This window comes from Lacerta agilis, chromosome 1 (genome assembly GCF_009819535.1).
Source record: "Lacerta agilis isolate rLacAgi1 chromosome 1, rLacAgi1.pri, whole genome shotgun sequence".
Lineage (NCBI taxonomy): Eukaryota > Metazoa > Chordata > Lepidosauria > Squamata > Lacertidae > Lacerta > Lacerta agilis.
The window spans coordinates 25,805,122-25,828,536 of record NC_046312.1 but is presented as its reverse complement, the minus strand read 5'-3'; the positions used below and the strand labels follow the sequence as shown (position 1 = coordinate 25,828,536).

At 42.7% G+C, this 23,415-nt stretch overlaps 1 protein-coding gene across 2 annotated transcripts; it reads right to left on the bottom strand.

Moving 5' to 3' along the window:
* Nucleotides 1-483: 483 nt before the first annotated feature.
* GTF2A1 (general transcription factor IIA subunit 1) lies at nt 484-22,361 on the bottom strand. Of its 2 annotated transcripts, none has more exons than XM_033141734.1 (9): nt 22,263-22,361; nt 19,075-19,176; nt 17,796-18,021; nt 12,796-12,860; nt 7,692-7,767; nt 6,799-6,932; nt 5,156-5,476; nt 4,767-4,856; nt 484-3,558 (listed from the first exon to the last, which is right to left on the bottom strand). In XM_033141734.1, exons 1-9 carry the CDS (start codon nt 22,344-22,346, stop codon nt 3,451-3,453), a joined length of 1,206 nt encoding a protein of 401 aa, XP_032997625.1. In that variant the 5' UTR covers nt 22,347-22,361; the 3' UTR covers nt 484-3,450. The 2 variants fall into 2 exon arrangements, with proteins under 2 accessions (XP_032997625.1, XP_032997632.1); XM_033141741.1 differs by lacking the exon at nt 22,263-22,361 and adding an exon at nt 21,461-21,673.
* Nucleotides 22,362-23,415: the final 1,054 nt, after the last annotated feature.

Genomic DNA, 23,415 nt, shown 5'->3' with positions numbered 1-23,415 from the left:
AGAATTCAAAAAATAAGCAAGCAGTTTTGTCACAGGGGAAAATGCCAGATTTCTGAACATTCCTGACCTACTTTAAAAACAGAGAAAACAAACAACCAATATTCTAATATCTTCCAAAAATGGAAACTTAACTCTTAAATTACAACTGATATAGCTCATTTCAGCTCAAGGTCTGCTATCTTGAATACAATGAACCAAACTAATTATAAATTTGCTAGGTATGGGGATTGTTCCCCCCCTCCATAAAACAAAGCCAAAAGAGACTTCTTCTTTTTTTAAGCAGAAGAGCAGGGATTTGTGAACAAGTGAAGTTATTTCTTTCCTCTCTCTTGCACTGGAATTACAGAGTTTTCACTCAGCAGTAATAATATGGGGACATTGTTGCTGTTTGATGTGAACAGACCAAAAATGAAAACCCATTTTTAATATGACATTTCTACAAATCTGGATATATCACACATGTTGCATGTTCTTTGCTTTTAGTAGCAACTGTTCTTCAATTACAAGTTTCATCCCCTTGAAAAAGACAGCTAGCACAATATTTGTATTTGTGAAATCATGATCCATTTCCAGGGAGATGACCAATGACAAAAAGCAGGTTATGATATAGGTTATGGAGAAAGGGAGATTGAAACTCTGGCTGCCACTAGGCAGCTGGAGCGGGGAGGGGGGCACACCTTACACATTAAATTTAAATAGTCCAATATAAAGTTCTTTGTGACAGTATCTAAAACCTCCTTAAAAGTCCATCTTTAATGTAGACATTTCAAATGATTGCACATACTAGAAAGCTGGTAAGATTAGACTTGGTGTTTGTTACAACTGAAACTCTGTAGGACATCTACTACCAAAGGAATCCAACAGTCCTACATATCACATCAATCAATGCAAAGCAGGTATACCTGAAGATTGCAAAGGCACAAGACTCTCACCTTTGTGTAATCACTCTGTAAATCTCCCATTGCCCTGATCAAAACATTTAGAAGTTGATTTCTCTATATCCCTGCCAAGGTGCTCCTGTTCTCTGTGCAAATCTAAACATAAGCCCTTCTTGCAAACCGTTAATTGCTTCAGAAGCAAAGATACTGAATAGAAACAAATTCCAAGTCTAAAGGGGGGGGGGGATCAAGTGACAAAAAAGCTTAAAGACTAACCATGGGGACCCCTTGCCCTCCCAAAAGGAATGATGATTTTCAATGGAAACCTAACAAAAAGGTCTGCTCAATTACATTGTTAAAACCATGATTAAAATTCAAGTACAACAATAAGTGTAAGCAAACTAAATTCTTACAGCAAGCTGCTAAAATAAAATGAAATTAAAAACACACTTTTTGATTTAAAAAAGGAACACTTGATGGAGCAAGTAAGAGCACAAGTTTGGTATGTGACTGGCTTTCAGAAGAACTTCAAAGGAACTTGTTAACACCCTCACCAACCAAAGCCTACCCACAATTAATTTGCAAGACGCTATGCCTGCTTCCATATAGGCCTATCTGTAGGTCACTTTTAAAGCTGTGGTATCCTTTAAAATAAATAAAAGGCTAAAGACAATCAGCTGTTCAGTGCCCATGATATACACAATGCAAAGTCATCTGTACAGTATCTGGGTTCCAGTAATGAATAGTAAATGGTAGCCTATTGCAGCCTATTTGTTTCACAGTGCAGTATTTCTGATTGGTCTAAAGCCTGTATTAAATCATACTTAAAAGATTAGGATATACTGTGAGTGGGCCATAAGATATAGAAGGATGCAAGGAAAATGGCAATTGATCTCAATATAGTCACAATCTTGGCATGTTAAGTAGTGGCATGTATTATTTAAAGCCTACATTGTTTTACACAGTGGGAATAAAGTACTTACACGCACCTTCAAGTTCAGAGCTAAAACTGCACCCAGTGATGCAGGTTTAATAGGCAATATATATTGTATCAGAAAGGGGGGAAATGTTTACATTTAAAAACTTTTGATGCTTTATGAATGTCACTATACAGCAGCACTGACAAATTTGGCTAAACTTTAGCAACATCCTGGGTGCAGAAAGACCTAACTGCTTATTGCATGGATTTTCTGTAAGCAGGAACAACTGACGCATCTGAATCAAAATGCAAAGAAGACAGTTGTGAAGAGAAGAGGAAGGAACTAATACATAGTGCTGATTAAACACAGTGGCCATTTTAATAGAAAAACATTTTTTTATAAGTTTCCTTTTTTATACAAACACAAGCACTGAAAGAGGGGCAAGGGGGTAATTTGCTCTTCACTGTTTTTCAGGGGACTAGCATCCTACAGATCTTATCACAGGAAACCTGGAAGTGCATGTCTTCCATTATCTGGCCTGAACTTCAACCCCACCATATTGCAAAGAGGCCCTGCATTTCTGAAAGTCTAATTTCCAAAAGACCACTGCCACAATCACAGAAAAAAATACCCTCAACAGCAACTTTCTGCTATATACTGAGGAACTGATTAACTGAGCACTTACTACTTGCTCAATTATCAGAGCTAGGGTGATTTTGTTCACTATATTTTTCAGTATTACTGAAATTAAAGTGGAAGCTCTTTCAATGCTGTAGACCCTTTCCCAAAGTACATACTCACTTGCAACCTCTGATTTCATAACCAGCAGTGCACACACACTTGGCAATGGGAATACACATTAGGTTTAGGTTAACCAGTGAAATCATATTTTTAAAGACTGATTTCTGACAAGCAATAATTCAGCACATAGCAGACTAGATTTGCTCAATCTTTAAAGACCTTTTGAAAGAGCAGGAAGACCGAGACATTAAAAGCTTCCATCTGTAGACCCTTTAAAATACAACATCCCATTAAATGAAAGATTCAGAATTATTAAATTTAAAATACAAATGAGGATTTTGGTACCAGGATCAAAATTTATATAAAAGGCCTAAAACTGTAGATAAAATTATTATGCATGACCCAGCACAAGGGCTTTAAAAATAGTTTTACTCATACAAGGTAATTATTAGAACTCAATGTTTCAGTCCTTACCGTTTGGTTAGAAACCTGCACGCAAGTTTAAGCAAGATTCTCACCAACCCCACTCCTAGAAAGAATGGGTCAGCACAATTTATACATAAAGACACACTAAGCTTTTCCCATAGTATTGTTACCAAAAAAAGAAGAGTTCCTTCAAATGAGTGTATGGGGAGATTAAGCCTCACATGCTAGTTACCTTTATCTATAGGAAGAAGTGGTTAATTTAGGTATTAATACAAAACCAGCTTTCAGGCATAGCTAGCTGCACCAATGCCTCAGCTTTCCCATTTGAAGTAGTGTCAACTTTGCCATGCTATTTCCTTTGTTCTAGCAGTCTCGGTTCTACTGTTCTTTTCCGATGCGCAGATATAGATTTCTGTTGAAGTGTTATGTCCAAGAATCAAAATCTCCTGCTTTTGCTTTGAGAGTTTGTTTTGTGTTAAGAAACTTCACCATTCTGCATCTCCAATAGCTTTGGAAAATACATAATCTCTTCCATTAAGATTCATGATTCCATCTTTGAGGTGAAACTTCCACTTGTTCTTACTTCTATGAATCTGTTGAAGGAGGGAAGCCAAAGTTGAAGAGAAACATCCCAAGCTTAACATTCAACATTTGTTATCAAAAATCTCCTGCCCAAATCTGCTCTGGAGGGATGGATAAACTGCCCAAAAGAGCACGGCAAGTGTAGCTGGAGGTAGAAGGGATTTCACACCTCTTCCCCTTCCACAGGAGCTTCCAGACAGATATTATGTCTGCTCTGAGGGAAGCTCAAACCAGGTTCCTTCTGCCTCTCCATCTCTGGTCTTTCATGTACGAGAAACCCCCTAAAATAAGGGGTTTATGCTGCTCACAGATGTGTGAACTGCTTTATACACATTCCCTCCACTAACCCTAGTAAGATGGATTTCATCAGAGTGATGCTCTGAAACCACTCTAGGAAGTATGGCAAGAGGGAAGCAGCCATGCTTCCTGGAGTAACTTCAAATCAACATGACATTGTATTGTATCACATTGCCCTGAAGCCCTTCTAAGATGTGTATTCAGAGGGAACAGGCACAGAAGGGCTCACAAACTGTTGTGTGCAGCGTTAAGATCCCTTTTTTAAACCAAGGGAAGAGAACCTGGGTACAACAAAAGCAGCTCTTTGTGCCTCACTGTTTGGGCTCTTGGGACTCTCATAGGCCATGCCCCCTCCCCAAACCACACTCCACACCAGCCCTGCACCCTACTTGAGTGGATGGAATGTGTCTATGAACTGTGATAACACCTCTTATTTGGATACAGGATGCAGACCGAGGTGTCCATATGTGTGTATGCAAGTGAATGTATGTGTGAGAGCACCTCTGGCTTCTGCTTGGCTGGTATGTAGACCACTGCAAAGAGATAAGCATCATATCCATTGCTCCACTCACATTTTCCTTCTGCCCCATTTGCTGAAGGCATACAGCCTGTAGAAGGTTGCCAATAAGGCAATGCAGCCCTCGGGCTGAAAAAGATTCCCTATCTCCATATTATGAATACTTCTAATAACTTTTACAAGGTCTTGTAAAATAAATTGGAGAAATGTTTTAAAGGTTTAAATAATTGATTTTAACTGCTTAAATTTACTAAGAATTGCAGCTCTAAATTGTCAGCAAACTGTACTAGGAAAGTGAAGCTTTTACCACTATTAATACAAACATAAAAATATACATATTCTCTCAAGTATATGGTTTTTGCAGGAGGCAATGCAGGTTTTAGGAATCATATTTGTCAGATTTACCTTGTCATACTGGCACACAACAACATTCTCAGTATCAAATAATTCCTGCCCTTCTTCATCACTCACATCATCTTCGCTATTCAGAGGCTCCTAGAAAATATTTGAGCAATCAGATGACCCAGTTCATTAAGCATTACACATTTATATAGAAGTCCTACACAATGAAGACAACACTGTTTTAAAATATACATATGTGCATACTACCTAGTCATGCATTTTAACTGACAAAAGCTCACCACTTTGAGCTCCCCCCCACAACCTTTCAAACCCATTTCTCTAATAAGAGCAGATTTTTTCCTATCCTACAACCAACTCAGCTAGAATTAACACATTAACGATATCTATATGTGCTGTGAAAGCCTAATTGAAGCAGACACCTCAAAATTTACCTCCTCAACTTGGCCATCTTCACCTCCATCCTTTTCTTTGTCCTCCTCTTCATCATCATCATAATCTTCCTCCTCTTCCTCCTCCTCTTCAGACGATGTGTCACCTGCTCCATCTACCTGTAGCACCAAAGGTGCCTGTTGCTGTGCTGTTTGCTGCTGAGGTTGCTGCTGACCTGCTGCAGGAATCTGTGCTTGTGTTGCTGTAGGTGCAGCCACTGTTGTAGGTATTACCTGGGTTTTGTTTCCTGTAAATAAGATCTGCTGGGGTTGGATAATCACTCCTGTTTGCTGTGAGATACCTCCAGGAATAGGAGCCAAAACCTAGGCAAAAATAATTAAAACAAAAGCTATTGCATCACAGCTATAATTCCTACTTAGTCTCAGTTTTTGTTTCTGTAATAAAACAAGCAAGACAATCCGTATTTTTCGCTCCATAAGACGCACTTTTTCCCTCCTGAAAAGTAAGGGGAAATATCTGTGCGTCTTATGGAGCGAATGGTGGTCCCTGGAGCTGAATCTCCCAGGGGCCAAAAGAGGATCATGCTTTTTATTTTACAAAGAGAAAAGGGGGTGTTGAAAGGACCCCGCTCAGCAGCTGATCAGGAAGAGATCAGGAGAGAGATAAGAGTCCTGGCTCCCTTTCAGCCCTGCCCCCTTGCCCAGGCCTCCATTGTTGAATGTGCTGCAGAGGGAGGTTGTTTGTTTCCCCAGCAACATGTGACTGGCTGATTAGATTATCTGTCTGGAAACTGTAGAAAAGCCTCCCTTTCCTTTAGAAGCTGCAGAAATGTGAGTTGAACCCCATAAAAATGGGGCTTTTCCTCTTTGCTTTTCCCCCTTTGCAAAAGGAGCTTTGCTTTTCCCCCTTTGCAAAAAAAGCTGCAAAACTTTTAGCTGATCCTCCAAAAAACAGAGCTTTTCCCTTTGCAAAACTTTTAGCTGTTCCTCAAAAAAAAAAACGGGACTTTTCCCTTTGCAAAAAAAGCTGCAAAACTTTTAGCTGCTGCCACCTCATGAAGCAAAAGAATGGAGACAAACTTGAGTCCTTCCATTCCACTATCTTCCTCCAGTGCAATAGAGGAAGGACTCAAGTTTGTCTCCATTGTTTTGCTTTATGAGGTGGCAGCAGCTAAAAAAGGACTAAGCAGTGCCTAATGCATCTTCATAAGTAGCAATGGATTCTCTAGTCAGGACGCCTCATATCTGCTTAGACTGTTCAAATCCATGTTGGCCTCTTTCCTCAAACACAGACCAGATGGAGAAGGGAATAAGGGATTGTACTGAGGCCGTTTCCAAAATGAGCTGCCCCTAATCTTGCTTGATTTCATTATGCTGATGTGTTATAGAAGAAAGCAACATGCTAGCTTTATTATGAATACATAAAACTAGTTCAGTAACTAAACACCATTCATTTCTTCATCTACAAGGTGTCAGCAGTGTTTAATCTTTTAAGCAAGTCATTGTTTAACTTCACTGAAATCAATTATGCCATAGTCACAACAAAAACAATGTTTGCTCTGTCCCTAATTATAAATACTTCTTCTCACACCCATCTCCTTTCCCTTAACGCTCCCATTTTTGTGCTAACATGATACCTGTAAAGTGACCTAGAAGATCCCCCTTAGTTAACCAAACAATCTTACTTGCTGAATAACAGGAGACTGTACCCCACCAGGTTGCATCTGTGGTATAACCTGTTGCTGTAGAACCACTTGCTGCTGTGGTTGAATGATGTATTGAGCTCCATTGGCAGTTCTAACCACCTGTAGGATTTGGCCTGTAACAAAATGAGTCCATTTGAATATCTCACTTAACTTGTGGAACTTTCTCTTGACCCAAGAGTCAATCATGCAATGAACTGACACACACACATGAACCAAAGCATTTTTACAAAGGAAACCAATAATGTTACACTGGGAATATTCTTAACTCAATGACATGTCTATTGATACCCTACAAGTTTACTGTTAAGCCGTGTCAGTTTTACTTCATGTGAGCTGCCTTGCTGAATCAGACCAAGAGTTCATCTAACCTTACATTCTGTCTGCATTATTAATTAACTAGATGAGTCTTGGAGGCTCAAAAGTGTTGCATTTGTGGCTGTTCCTACCCAATTGCCCCAGCACTGGCTTGGCACTGAGCGATCTCATTTACTGTCTGGGCAAGCAGAACATGCATCACTCCTGCTGCTGCGATGCTAACACAAATATGCAGCTTAACAAGTTGCTAACCTGCGCTCCCACATGTCTGGTCTATAGTCTTCATGCCCCACGTTCTGATAATGAAGACTGCAGGAATGCCTCCCAAGAGACAGAACAAGTGGTGGTGACATTAGCATGGTGGGTAGTCAGGAGAAGACCATGATAAAAGTGGTTCCCTTTCCTTCCCCCCCAATGTGCTTTGATTTTATGCTTCTTATTCTCCACTTCCAAAATATATAATTTGATATATTTTTATGTTTGATATTCTAAAGTATAATACTATAGAAATGCATATTGAAACATACAGAAACAAACAAACAAACAAACAAACAAACCTGAATTTGTGAGTATCTGCTGAACAGGAGTAACCCCAGCTGGCAAAGCCAAGGTAGCTGCGGTGGCTGCAGCACTCTGAAAGATAAGAAACTAGTTTAGCAGCAAAAATAAATTATATAATGAAAACACAGATTTAAGATGAAACAGCACATGGATTTCAATAGCTGATTACTTGTCTCTATATTAGAGCAACAACAGATTTCTTCTTCCACCCACATATTTAACTGCTTTGAGCACTTCATTTCTATCCACCCTTCATCTGAGAATCACAAGGCAGTTTACAATACACTTCTTTTAAGAGTATGGATTTTAAGTCAGTTATAGTACTGTCTATTTTATAAATACAAATGTTGAACAATTAATTCCATTTTCTTCCAGTTCACTCATCGACAGATCTACCCAGAGTGGATCCAGAGTTGCCATGGACTAGAGGAGGAAACTGGGGAAGCAATTTTATCCAGTTATTTCTGCAGTCTGCTAAAAAGATGCTCTGGAGAATTGAGGGACTCTCTGGGATAGTGTAGGACAGTGTTTTTCAACCACTGTTCCGCGGCACACTAGTGTGCCGCGAGATGTTGCCTGGTGTGCCGTGGGAAAAATTGAAAAGGTTGCAGGCGCGGATGCCGAAGCGGCGCTTGCAGCCGCCCAAAGGCCGGCTGTGCCCAAAGGGGATGGTCACCGGCTCGTCGCCCTCATCGTTGCCGCAGCCCCACGCGGGCGGCAGCTCCCGCAGGCTGCTGGCAGCGTAGAAGGCCAGCACGGTGCAGCAGGACAGCCCGACCGCCAGCAGACGCCGCTTCAGCCCCGGCACCCCTGGGTAGGAGAAGCCGTGGCACGGCCAGGGCGCACAGCGCGCAAGCCGGCCTCTCAGCGGACACAACAAGCCCGGCTCCGGGGCTCCATTGCGCGCCGCCGTCCCCGCCGCCGGCCGAGGGGATGAAGAAGGTGCCGAGGGCGCATCGTGGTCCTTTGGCGGCGTTTGCCACCGCCTCCTGCCCAGCCCCGCCTGCGAGGGCGCCAAGTGGTGCATCCCGATGGGTCCGGGGTTGCAGGCCCGCCTTCCCCAGAGGGGGCAGCGGGCTCTCCGGCCTCCTCCAAGCCCTGCTTCTAGCGGGAGGGTGGCCACTCCAAGGATCCGAGCTCCTTGGAGAGCCGCCGGACACGCCCTGGTTGCTCCTTGTCCCTTTGTTTGTTTGTTTGTTTGTTTGTCTGTCTGTCTGTTTGTATATGCCGATTTCCTTGGGACGGGCAGAGATTCAGCCGGCACAGCTTCCCCCTCCGCCAGCACAGCGGGAGAAGGGATGGCATGCACCTGTTGGATTTCTGCCTGCTGTAAGAGGTGGAAGGTGTGAGCCCGCGAAATCGGATGGCTTCTGCTGTGCTGTTGCCCTCTGCCTGCTCGGAGATGCAGTGATTTAGTTGGGAGCTGGAACGGTTTAGTTGGAGTTGGAACGGCTTCTGTCTTGCCTACCCGGCGGGAGGGAAATGCCCAAAGCTCTCGCTTTAACAGCGCGCTCCCAAGCATGGCGTACTTAGAAGTCAGCCTCTGGTTGAGTTAACCTGCTGCGGTATTGCAACCCGAAGCACGGAGAAGTGCGACGCAAGTTGTGATCACGATGCAAGAATGATTTTTTTAAAATTAAATTTCTGTTTTACATTTTAGAATATTCACCTTAAAATGTCAGTGACTTCACTTCCTCTCTTTCTGTGGTTCATTTTGCACAACATAAATCCCTGCATATTTTATATAAACTTACTAAACCATTCAGCTTTCCATTATTACATCAGTAAAAACTTATTTACACGGTTGAATTTATCTTAATTCAAGAGAATTACTTTATATATAGTCAATATAGGCACAGAGTTAAATTTTTTAACATTTTCTAATGGTGGTGTGCCTCGTGATTTTTTCCATGAAACAAGTGTGCCTTTGCCCAAAAAAGGTTGAAAAACACTGGTGTAGGAGACAGCACAGGAAGCTGCTGGGGGACTAGGCAAAAAGTGCCTCCCTCAACTTCCACCAGCAGGAACCTCCACTGACTCACACCCCTTCCACAGGGAGGAGGAGCCCTGCTGTTCATGAAAAGGGACACAATGGATTTAACCTATAAAAATTATAAAAAATATTTTCTTGTGAAAGAATAATTGATAATCTATTCAGAATTCTGGAAAACCATCAGACTGCTGCATATAACAGGGACATGCAATGATTACTCAGAGAGCAGGGCTCCCAGAGTACATTTTGTTAGTCTTAGGTTCTCAGGTTAATGGCAAGTTTTCAAAATGTGGCCTCATTTGCACAGCACTTCAATCCACAGTAGAACTATACTTAAGGATGTATACACATAGTGAACTGTGAGTGCTTTGCTTCTAACTCCTGCTGCTATCTATAACTCAGCCAAGGTTTGACTTAGTATTACCTATATACTCGAGTATAAGCCGACCCGAATATAAGCCGAGGCACCTAATTTAACCACAAAAAACTGGGAAAACTTATTGACTCGAGTATAAGCCGAGGGTGGGAAATGCCAACAGTGGCAAAGGCGGAGGAGGAGGAAGGAGCAGCCCGAAATGAGATTAGACAAATTAATATAAACATAATATAAATATAATTACCCTACTTATGGGTAATGCTTAAAACATCTCTTAATTTTGTTGTTGCCATAGTAAATTAACTTAAGAGTCCTTGCTGAAATGCTACAGAGATCTACCAGTATGTCCCAAACTCCTTCCTTCCCACCTCTTACCTAAAGCAAAAGAAATAAAAAATAAGGTTTTCTTTTCCAGTATTTCTGTATATTGAAATCCTGAACCATAAAATAATACAATGCTTCTGCCTTAACTTAAAGATAATGCTACCACAACCTTCAGACACCAAGACCATTTCTAAATAGTAAATGGAGTCCAAATTCTAACTGAAATGCACTATGGACTCCACCTAATTCATGACAAAATAACCACTGAAGATGGTTTCAGAGCCAAAATCATAAGTGTGTTATTATTTTACTGAATGGAGCTATTAGGAAATTTGACATATGGGTTTGCAATTTTTTAAAGTTAAAATAAGTTTTAAAAGACAGAAATAGTGTTTGACATCAGTGGTTTTCAACTGATGGCTGGGACTCATCAGCCAAACATGTGTGCCTTAAACTTGGTTGCCAGAATGATGACAATGGCTGCTAGGACAGTGTGACACAAGTAAATGTTTTTTTGTTTTTTTTGTTTTTTACAGTATTTATTTTTTATACACAAGTAAATGTTAAGTATGAATGAGTAGGAGAATTCTACTCATTTTTGCTACACATCCTAAGTATGACTTCTGCCCTGAATGCAGGCAGGCTGCGAGAGGGGGGGAGGCTTGAAAGAGGAGGAGGGGGTGGAACGTGTTGCAATATGCCCAACGTGGGTTTGAATTGGGGAAGTGATGCTTGCGGTGCGGTGCAGGGGCGCTGGAAAGTGGAAGGGAAGGCAAGAAAGAAAGAAAGAAAGAAAGAAAGAAAGAAAGAAAGAAAGAAAGAAATGGTAGCTGGCAGGCTGCGGGGGTGCCCCAGAGCATCGCGGCTGGCAGCACTCTGTGTGGGCACTAATGGCTGCTGGCTCAGGGTAGGCAGGAAGGGGAGGTGTCGGGAGGGGGGAGGAGAAAGAGGAGGGGGCGGCCAGGGAAAAGATGCAGGCATAGGAGCTGCTTACATGCTGGAGGCAGATTAGAACTTGTCAAGGACTGATATGGCAGAGAGACCGTAGCTGAGCATTACAGCACATGCAGAAACGTCTGATCTCCAGCATTTTGCCAGGCTGGCAAAAACTCCTGTCTGAAACCTTGGCGAGCCACTGCCAGTGATACTGAGCTAGATGGACCAAGGTGACAGACCCTGTAGAAGGCAGCTTCCCAGGAGGGTTTTATTTTAAGTCTAAAATGAAGATGACCATGTATATCACAGACTTAAAACCTCTGCCAGTTTTACCAAGTATTGAGGCAGACAGGGCAACTTGGCAGCTTTAAAGTTAAGACAACAGATCCTCTGGGCATCACGGGGGAAAGGGCTCTGCTGGAGGAGCCAGGATGTGCATCGCTTTAAATTTCTTAGTAGTGAATCATGAAGTGGCAAGCATTGAGCCACTTGCAAGGAAGTGAAATCCAAATGGCAAAGGGAAAAAAGCGAGAGGCTACAATGGAGCCTATTAATGTGTCTTGGCCTTAGATGTAGTTTCTCTTTATTTTTTTGACTCTCTTTTTATCCATAGTGTCAAGTGGATTAGTCATCCTCTGGTTGATGACTAGTGCTAAAAAATATTTTTTTTTTAAGCATAGGAGCCGTGTCTGGGAGAGGCGCACAGTGCAGCGCCTCTCCCAACCACGCCTCCAATCCCTGCCTTTTAAAGAGGAGCGCGGTGGCGGCAGGAGCAGCGGCTCAAAAGGGCTCCTCCCACCGCCGACGCGCTCCTCTTCAAAGGACAGGGATCGGTGCTGCGTTTGGGAGAGGCACAGCGCCTTTCCCAAACACGGCACCAATCCCTGCCTTTTCAAGAGGAGCTCGGCGGCGGGAGCAGTGGCCTGAAAGGGTGAGATGGCTAAAAATAGCTTTGTCATGTATAATGAGATAAGAATCCAATGTCTTTGTTCAGACCAGGTCTCTCCATGGTTTTAAGTTTGGTAAAGGTAAAGGGACCCCTGACCATTAGGTCCAGTCGTGGTCCATATAACCGGAAACACCCACTGTAAGTGATTATGTAAACCAGGTCCATATTTAGACACCAACTTGTTTGTTTACTTAGGTTTTTCCGGACATGGCCCGTTATTTTATGTTATCAATATTTTAGAGTTTATGTTGATTTTATCATTTTATCATTGATAAGTGGTACACAATTTATAACCTATATAATACATTTAGCTACTACCATAAGTGTTCTGCTTTTTAAAAACAAACTAAACATTCAAAACAGTCACTGAAAAAGAGGCATAAGCTTATACAATTCAATGTTATTTTGTACAGTGCGGGTTTAGTTTTTCTTTATGCTGACTGCAATTTGGCTTGGTCACAAACAATCTTTCCTAATTGGGTCTTGGCATGCTTGCCTTAAAGGTAAATTGCATAATCTTACCATGCCTGATGCATTCATGTGCTGTATCAGCTTGGAATCTGGCATAATAACTTGTTGTTGAGGTGCTACAACACATGAGAAAAAGGTAATCAATGCTTGAATCACCACAGAATACTTTGCCATAACTTATTATTAACACTATAATCATAGAATAGTATGTGAGGCTTATAGATCATTCTAGTCCAACCCCCTAATCAATGCATGAAATCCAGAACTGAAGCATCCAACCAACATCGGCTCAAAGACTTCCAGATAACTAGTTCTCCTTTTACCACCAATAAGTTATCCTAATACCGGTAATAAACCACAATCTATCCTATTGTGACTGAATCCCATTAGATCTAATCCTGTGTTCTGGAAAGGTTGAGAACAAGTCTTTGTCCTCTTCTATGAGACAGACCATCGGGTATTTGAAGAATGCAATCATGTCTCCATTCAATCTTCTTTTCCAGGCTAAACATATCTAGTTCTGTCAACCTTTCCTCAAAGGTCTCATTTTCCATCATGACCATCTTAGTTGCCGTCCTCTAAGCCCATTCTTATTTGCCTATATCCTTTTTAACGTATCTTGTTCAAAACTGGACACAATACCCCAGATGAGATTTCACTAGCACAAAATAAAGTGGAACTATTACCGGTATTTCCTGTGACTTGGAAACTGTATTTCTATAAGCTTTTCTGCAGCTGTATCCCTGTCTCATGTTCAGCTTGTGATTGACTACAATTTTGGGAAGCTTTCGCATGTACTTACAGCGGAATAAAGTGGAACAAGTCTTGTGACTTAGGATCTCCAATTCTGTACCTATACATTTTTACACACCACACACCCCAGAAATACAGAATTTTGCATTTTATTAATTTAAGCCCATGTTTCCTTTCCCTTAAGTTAATTTTGAATCTTATTTCAGTCTTCTGAGATATTAGCTAGCCACAGCAGGTTTGGGTCATCTGCAAATTTCTTAAGAATTCCCTCTACCGCTTCTTGTAAATCACTGATGAAAATATTGAAGAACATTAGACCCTGGACAGAGCCCTGTACCGCACAAAACTTTCTTCCAGTTTTATAAGGAAACATTGATGAGCATTCTCAAAGTATGGTTTTCCAATCAGGTATGATTTCACCTGAAATCACACTTATCTAGTTTGCATTTAACCAATGCTAACCAAAATATTCGTCATCAAATGTTTTTCTAAAAGCCAGATAAATTACACTCACAGCAATCCCACAAACCACTAAAGTAGTAACCCAGTTAAAGGGATATTAACCAACAATGTTTCTTCTTGAAATGACGTTTTCCATATCACAATCTATTTATATTGTGGACACTAACGCCAGATACATACCTCAGTAGAAACAATTCCTAACAAACTTATAAGTCTTGAAAAGATGTATGGCAATTATCACACTCAATGCAGAAGGTTCAGTTTTACCTCTGTGCTTGCTAAGAGAGGTGATTTTTTAGTTTAAGTTCATATCCTTTCCTATTATATGGAACAGATCATATCCACTACAATATTCCAAATATTTTAAGCCAAGGACCTAAAATCCTAACAGAGAAAGGAAGAACAGTGATAAGCAGAGTATGATGAGCCTGACCTATGCTGAACATGAGCACTGCTGTTTGGCCAACTTGGTATAAGGGAAGCCATCTTAAAAGTCCAAGACTCCATTTTGTAAAATAGCTTAGCAGTTTGTGTTTTCTTTCTTTAATTATATCTGTTATATAGACTGAATGGTTTGCCACTCCTGCCTCATGATAAGGACACCCCAGGAAGCAAGTTTTATTTCTGGTTTATATTCACAGCCTACTATTTACGAAATGACCCAAGAGGGTTATAAAAATATTACAATTAAAAAGCAGGTGCAAATTACATTAGAATTATAATGTAAGTAAGTTGTGTATTCTGCTTAGTCTGCCTGTTTGGCTTATGACTCTCAATTTAACTGAGTACTAAATTAGATGTGATACCTCCTGGTTTGTTTTACTAATTTGAAAAACATCAGGGCATTTGAGGAGTGTTGAATGTTTTCCTCCATCTAAAATGCACCCCCTCCACCTGAAGCTGCAATTACTTCTGTAAAAGGGGAGGGGAGAAAGATACAGAAACTTCTGTTTTTGTCTAATGCAGATGGGGTTTAGATTTAGCCAAGAGTTCAACACCTTTTCCTTACATGCCATGTTCCCAATCTTCAAACCTGTCCAGTGTGCCAAAGCAGTAAATCAGAATGCTGATAAGCGTATCTGGTTTGGTCACAATAAAATATTTGTTTGCATCTCCAGCTCTAATTGGTCCAGGGTGCTGGTGGTCTATTCTGTAACAGAAGCATTACATTTGAAAAAGGCTGAAGAGTCACTTGAAACTAAGATTCTAACTGATGCTGGCATGGAGACACACAGGCTGATGAGAGCCTCTTCAGAGCATGGGAGGCTGTTTGGACATATTATTTAACAAACCCTGCTTAATGAAGCCATAGAAGCCAAAAAAATGATGAAAGAAACATTCTTAAGTAGTTTTTATATGTTGGGTGGTATTTAACTATGCTCTATTCAAAGTAGATCCATTGAAATGAATGATCACAACTCAGTTAGGTCTATTAATATAAATGGGCCCCATTAACATCAATGAGTCTACTCTGAGTAAAACTTGCTCTGTTTGTTCTCTGTAAGCAAATGTTTAATTGAACAAATCTTTTGCTTAAGGGATGTAACTTAGCTCCCATCTTCTGAGAGCATGCCTAGATTGTTTGATGGCCTTATGTCCAATTCATCCTGGAGGAAGCAGGTAGCTCATTCCCCTATACCACATGATTGCCTCAAGTGGCTTACTCTAAGGGCCAGATTCAACGAAGCTGGAACACTTAAAAAAAAAACAACACCAAACCAGGGACTCCCACTAGGGGCTTTCCTCCCTCACCTCCCCCAAGTCTGCTCTGGGGGATTGTTCCAACTGGCAAGCAGAAATTCTTGCATTGATAGGAATGATCAGAAGAGCATGAATTGCCCCGTGAGACTTCAGAGTTGCCCATCTCCACTAAAAATATTGTAACTGCTGGTGGCAGCAATTAAGAAACAGCTCTTGCTAGCAGATTAATTGCTGGATGGGCATGTTACTGAGTATTTTATGGAATGTGGGTGGTGCTGTGGTCTAAACCACCAATCCTCCTGGGCTTGCCAATCGTAAGGTTGGCAGTTCAAGCCCACGCAACAGGGGAAGCTCCGGTTGCTCTGTCCCAGCTCCTGCCAACCTAGCAGTTCAAAAGCATACCTATGCAAGCAGAAAAATAAGTACTGCTGTGGCAGGATGGTAACGGTGTTTCTGTGCTGTCTGGCACTTGTCACAGTGGTCCGTGCACCAAAAGCGATTTAGTCATGGTAGCTACATGATGCAGAAAAGCTGTCTGTGGACAAATGCCGGCTCCCTCAGCCTGAAAGTGGAGATGAGAGCAGCACCGCATAGTCGAATTCCACTGGACTTAATGATCCAGGGGTCCTTTACCTTTACTGAATATTTTCTTTTGTGGAAGTAAAATAAAATGTAGGGGAAATGTACACAGGGTTTGGAGACCTGGGGGGCATTTCTAGAGAATGTAAAGCATAAGACATTCATTGTTACTTAGGTGTTGCACAGAATCTAAACATCAGTCCTTGATACAGGTAGGTAGCCGTGTTGGTCTGCCATAGTCAAAACAAAATAAATAAATAAATAAAAATCCTTCCAGTAGCACCTTAGAGACCAACTAAGTTTGTTCTTGGTATGAGCTTTCATGTATCTGAAGAAGTGTGCATGCACACGAAAGCTCATACCAAGAACAAACTTAGTTGGTCTCTAAGGTGCTACTGGAAGGATTTTTTTTATTTTTTATTTTGTTTTGATCAGTCCTTGAGATAGCACTTATGTACCAACTGCACACATTTTAGCAGCAGTATGGATATACATCATATTAGACAACTGCCATTTGGAGATAATCATCCTAAAAATCAGTAAGATGAAACAATTGTTACTTCCGTCCAGACTAAGGAAATACAGTATTGTTTTAATAAAAAAAAAATCTGAATTGCCTTACTGATGTACACATTTGATTTTTGTAGAAATTCCTACTATGAGATAGCGTATGCTAAGCCTAGTCATGCCCTACACCCCTGTAGCACTCATGGACACCACAGGGCCCTGTGACAAACACCTCCAGCACACACCGAGGTGCACTGCCTTCCCAGTTTTTTGTTTGGGGAGTAGTAGTGCCTGCATGTTTGGCGTTTATTTGGTAAATGTATATCTTTTGTATTATTTGGGGAAGATACGCCAATTTTTCTTTTGTGAAATGAGTTTTTTGTGCTCCCTTAAATGTACTCTCCTAAATGTTTTCTAAGACTCAAAAAGTTTGGAGGTCTGTACCAAAAACAACAACCTGCAAATACTAGAATAGCTCCTCATACTACCGGTATGCACCTCAACACTTGCAATCTTCACTTACAGCAGTTCTATTTTTCCAGAAAAAGAGGTGCTGGAACTCACTATGAGCACCTCCCTCGTTCTCTTAGAATGGCAATGGCACCCACCTGAGAGGTGCTAGAACTGAGTTCCGGCTGAAAAAAAGCCCAGATATCCAGTAATATTTGAAATGATATAGTAAGTGGAAGTACATTTTATGAGCAACTGACACTTTAAGATGGGGAAATATCAGTCAATTAAGGAAAAATGAATCTGCTTTATACCAAGTCAGACCACTGGCCCACCTATAGTGTCTACACTGACTGGCAGTAGCTCTCCAGCATTTCAGACAGAGGATGTTCCCAGTCCTACCTGGGGACTGAACTTAGGACCTTCTGCATTCAAAGCTGGTGCTCTGCCACTGAGATATGGCTAGTTGTGATAAACTGAAGACAACATGTAAATTGAAAAGAAGGAATTGAGAACTTGTACTCCTGTTAATTTTTCTTTTATGAAACATTGCTGTAACCTTACAAAGCCTCAGATCCAGACAGGAACTCGGTTCTTACCTTGCTGTGTTGCAGGAATAAGGACTTGTTGTGTCTGGGACTGCTGCTGAACTGTTGGCTGTGGCTGTGGGTGATGGTGATGATGAGCATGCTGTTGCTGTTGTTGTTGCTGTTGTTGTTGCTGCTGCTGTTGCTGCTGCTGCTGCTGAACTTGCAGCAAAAGCTGCTGTTCCTCTGAATGAAATCCATCCACAGCCTTGGACTGCAGCAGCTTGTTTTCCCACAGCTGTGTTTATTAAGCAATATTCACTTAAGGATACTTTTCTTTTTACATATATCAACTATATACTCTCTACATTATTATTACTGATTCAATGTACTCTCCATAGCTGTCAACGTTTCCCTTTTTTTAGGGAAATTCTCTTATTCCGAATAGGATTCCTCGCAAGAAAAGGGAAAAGTTGACAGATATGGTACTCTCTCTTATCTATTCATTTTGAAGGGAAGTGACCCGAAATCCTCTGGAAAATAAAGGGAACCTATATAGTGCTCATTAATTTGGCTCCATTCTGTATCTGAGTCTCCTTTCACTCCTATCCATATTGGTAGCATCATCCAGACATGCAGTTTCTAAGGGAAATCAGCAACATAGGAAAAAGGACATCTATTCTGATGTCATAAACAGCCATTAGAAAGTATTCTGCACCAAGCCAATAAAGCTAAGATACAAAGATTGCTCTTTACTGGAATGAAAGATTTTGTTTTCTGGATGAAAATTACTGAATGGTATTCCTGAGACATTCTAAAACTTTTTTAAAAAATTCATTTCACACATTAAATTGTTCATTTACTGAAAATTTCAACTACAAGAAAATTTCTCCCAGTACAATGGAAGACAATTTTGATAATGAAAAATATTCAAGTGTACTATTAATCTCTGCAAAGTCATTAAGCAGCAGTCACATTAAAACCATTATACTCTTAAATCTTCTTCAAAGAAAGGTGACTTAATTATGAAAACCACTATAAAACACTTATATTTAACAGCAGCATTTAAAGCTTTGAAGAGTTGATGCAGAGCAATGGCTACAACTTCCCAGTTCAAATGTTAATTCAGCCATGAATTTACTAGGTGGCCTTAGTTAAGTTCCCCATCTGCAATTCAGGGGTAGTAATTATGGGGGTGCTCTAAGGAAGAATCTCTGCAAATGTATGTGGAATACTTGGAGTGACATGCTATATAAATATTAACAGCATCCAGCCCTTCAAGCTGTGAGTTTTATGCATTGACTGCTACAAGGTTGCAAACAGCAAGTAATTTGTAGTGAACATAACTTACTGTTTTCAGTTCAACAAGAACCTGTTCATCAACACCCTCATCCAGAAAGACCTCTCGGACATCATTAATGACATCTTCAATCACAGACCTATATAGTTTAGGCTGCAAAAAGTCACAGATAAGACCAGCTTATTAAATGACATCTATGCTAGCAATATTTCAAAACACTTACAGATTTTTTTAATCACTGAACTACTGTTTCACAGATAATCCTTGTGGGTACTTCTTTAAATGTCTCTTAAAGTTTATATTTTTTCAAAAAAGTTATTAAACCATCGCATCTGTATAACATTCCAGAGAATCTTAGCACTTCTAGCAATAAGACGATTAATGCAGAGCTGGGAAACCTTTGGCCCTCCAGATTGTGTTGGACTACAATTCCAGTAATCCCCAGCCAGCATGGCAAATGATTAGAGATGGTGTGAATTGTAGCCCACCATTGTAGCCCTGATCTAGTATATACCGTAGTAGCCTTGATTCACAAAATGTGAATCAAACCAAAGTACTCTGCTCCAATTCAGTCCAGTTCAACTGATGTCAAGTGGGACTAAAGCTTCAATTCACACCATGTATACTACAAAGTTGCAGGCTTTTCAGCACAAATCATATGTAGGTCTACTTAGATATAAACACCACTGTGCTCACTGGTATTTAACCCCAGGTACACAGAATCACAACAATGAAACAGTTTAGCAGCACTGAATTCAACGGGGCTATAATACTGAACGCTCAACTGCTAATATTTAACTAAACTATGAACTGGAGAAGAACCATTTTTCTCATTGTACCCTGTGCATAGAGGGTAATTCATCTATCCTTTGACATATGTAAACATATGTACACACAAGTATTTTTAATATTGCTTTACTATGCAAGTCCACAATTCTTGACACACTTCTATTAAGCCCCATGGAGCTCACTCAGACTTGGTTGTTTATAAACATATACAAGATCAGGCAAGAGGTTGTAAATGCTTTAAAAAGCATAACAGTTCTCTATATCACCGAATAATACATTTTAAAAAACAGCTAGGACAGAAATGCACCAGCCGCTTTGCCATCAAACAGCCTCAGCAACTTGAATTTGAAAGCCGAGAGCGGCAGCTTCTGAACGAGAGAGCTCCTTTCAGCTTGAGCTGTGCAGGCACCTCCCAGCCTGCTTTCCGCAGCTCTCTCCCTATTTAAAGGCTGATGTGGTGTTTAAATGGAGAGGCGGTGACGTGGGGCTGGAAAGCACCTTCCCATCCTGGCAGAGTCTATATTAGAGAGCGGCAATGGCTCTATATAAACAGGGCAGCCACAGGGAGGAGGAACACAAGGAGCAGGGAGAGAGAAAAGCGAGGGGAAGCCATGATGGATCTGAGAGCACAAAATGAGAGCGGCCAAATCTGCAACGGAGCCCCTTGGACCCTGGTTTGTCAGCAGTGGTTTATTGGGATGGGGGAGTGTTATTTCCCCCCCGTGAATTCAGTTTGTTCTTTAAAAAAAAATGTGAAACGGGGAAATAACGTTAAGAGGGTCAGGGTTATTTTGTTGTTTTTTTCCCTTCGTGTGACTGCTTATTGCAAACCGATGTGGAAAGCGAGACTCGGGGAAACTGTGTCGTCTAGTATTAAACCGAGACGGGAAAGCGTAGAAAAGGGAGGCTGGAAAGGAGGAATAGAGACTTAATCGTTGTATTTGTTACAGCAATGCTAAATAAAAACCTTTTCTGGGGAAACCTCGCACGGGCTTAAAAGAGTGCTTTCTTTTTCGCGCACGTCAAAGATATTTCCGAGAAAAGATGGGGGTTGGTGGGAAGAGGAAGAAAGGAGGAAAAGAGACTTCGGTTTTTGTTTTTTTCTTCTGCCGGGTTAGGAATTAAAAAGTGCTTTTCAACCTTTGGTCACCGACACACATATACATTTAAATTTTTCAAAAAAAAAAAAAAATGAACACCCACCCCAACCTCCTCGCTCAGAATGGGGGGGGGGGGGGAGAGAAAGGCACCCACCTCCCGGGCGGGGGTGAGGGAGAAAGAGACGCCAGGGCAACCCTCCGCTTCTGTCTGTCTCTCTCCCACGCCCTCCGCGGAGGGGGAAGAGCCGCTGAGCGGGAGGCTGCCTCGAGACGCCCGCGGCGCCTCTTCCGCGGTGACCCCCGAAGCAGCGCGCGAGGGAGACGGCGGCGGCTCCGAGGGAGACAGAGCGCGCGCGCGCGCCTCCCTCCTCTTCTGTGGCTCCGGGCGGAGGCCGAGCGAGGGTCCGCTCCTGGCTCTCTTTCTCTCCCGCCGTCCCCCGCCCATACTACGACCACCACCACCACCGCGACAACCGCCTCCCTCTTCTCCACACAAGCCCAGCGGCCCTCCCGCCTCCCCGCCTCGAGGCTCCCCCTTGCGTCCTTACCACGGGGTTTGTATTAGCCGAGCTCGCCATGTCCCGCGCCAACCCCCCGGGCAGGACACCGCACACCCCCAACGAGGCAGCGGCTGAGGCAAGAGCAGGCAGGCGGGCGGCGGCTGAGGCACCTTCAAGCACTTCTCTCCCTCCCCCCCCCCCCCGCCTCTCTCTTAAGGGAAGACCGCGAGCTGAGGTAAACTGCTGGCTCCTCTTCTACTCCCCCCCCTTACTTCGCGCGCTCTCCGTCTTCCCCTCCCTCCCCCCGGTCTCGCCTCAGGGGCTTCCCCTCGCCCTCCGTTTTCTTTCTCCCCCCCCCTTTCTCCCTCGCCCGCCGCTGACGGGGAAAAGCGCGTTCCGAGGCCGCCCTCCCCCCGCGGCCCGGCCTTACACGGCGGCCCTTGGGCTGCAGCCGCCAGCCGCCTGCTCTGCTCGCTTCGCCCCTTTATATAGCGAGTGCCGAGCAGCTGCGCGAGCGGCCAGAAAAAGGGGGAGGCCGGGGAAGGGATGGGAGGGGGAGGACGGCGACGTCCCGCGAGAAGGAGCGAGACGTTTCCTATCGCCGTCGCCCTCCTCTTCACGACTTCCGTTTTTCTGACGCCATGACACCTATACCGAGGCGGAAGTCCGAAGTGGGAGCTGAACTGCCTTGAAGGCTCCCTTGGCTATTCCGTTGCTCGCAACGCGCGTCTCTTTCTGCCCGAAATTTGAGCCGCCTTCATGACCGACGTGTAAAGAATAGGTTTAGCCATAGAGACGCCGAAGGCTGGAACGGCGCGCTCACGGGCGACGATGGCTTTCGATGTTTTACCTGAAGTTTAGCGACTCTACATCTGTTCCTATCTCTATGGGTTGGGGAGACAAGTCGCCCATCGAGTGCGTTACCAGTTTCCATGTTGCGAGGCGGGAAAACGTAATATAAAATATGCAGCCTCTCTAGGCACACATCTCTATAGTATCGTGTCCCTTTTGGGGCGGGCGGTTGGAGGTGGGGGATGGGGGACAGGGGAGGCGTTGCCTGTCCTGTTCTATTAGGCAGCGGAAGCGCCGGTGTAAGCTTCGTGGAGCCTGTCATCCCTGCCCCCGCCACTCAAGATGATGGAGGAGGAGGTTTATATGGTGGGTAACTGGTAATGCTGACCTGTTTCTGATCAGCTGTTCTGTGTGAATCTGAAGCTGGCGCCTCCACCCGTTTGAGCGTTATGTGGGGTTTAGATGTGCTCAGCAAGCCAGTATTTTAGTGGCCGGACTGGTAAAACGCGCACTGCAAGTTAGCAGGAACTTCCCCGGTATTGGAAAGACAGTAAACCCCATTTGTCATTCAAAGCGGCGAGCGAATTCATAATTTATTTTTCACGTCTATAACCCACATTTCCTCCAAAGGGCACACGGTTGCCCACACTATTCTCTTCTCCTTCCAGTTTTTATCCTCACAACAACACACTTGAGGTAGGTCAGGCTGAGAGACTGTGATTGCCTAGGGAGCTTCATAGAATAATTGTTGAGCTGGAAAAGGATCCTGAGGATCATCTAGTCCAACCCCCTGCAATGCAGGACTATGCAGCTCTCCCATACAGGGATCAAACCTGCAAGCTTGGCATTAACAGCACCACGCACTTACCAGCTGAGCTATCCACTGGGCTTAGCAGGGATTTGGACTAGCACTGTACCCACTATGCCACACTGGCTCCAGCCTGCAGTCCTAACCCCATTTACCTGGGGACAAGCCCCATTGAATTAAGTAGGGCGTACTTCTGAATAGACATGGTTAGGATTGCATTGCTAAACTGAAGAACTGATTAGAAAATGTCATGTCTCTATATCAGCAAAGAGACAGCCCAATCCTATACACATATATACAAATAAAAGTCCTGTTGAGTTCAACAGGGTTTACTCCCAGGAGACTGGGTATAGGATTGCAGCCTTGTTGCAAACCATTTCATTTTGTAGTCACTTAATGGGAA

Bases quoted from the DNA above. Each gene is read 5' to 3' on its own strand.
- GTF2A1 (XM_033141734.1), bottom strand. From the start codon at position 22,346: ATGGAAACTGGTAACGCACTCGATGGGCGACTTGTCTCCCCAACCCAT. The intron at 5,477-6,798 runs GTAAGATTGTTT...ATTTTTGCCTAG, and splicing joins AGTCTCCTGTTATTCAGCAA to GTTTTGGCTCCTATTCCTGG. The intron at 4,857-5,155 runs GTAAATTTTGAG...AATATTTTCTAG, and splicing joins AAGATGGCCAAGTTGAGGAG to GAGCCTCTGAATAGCGAAGA.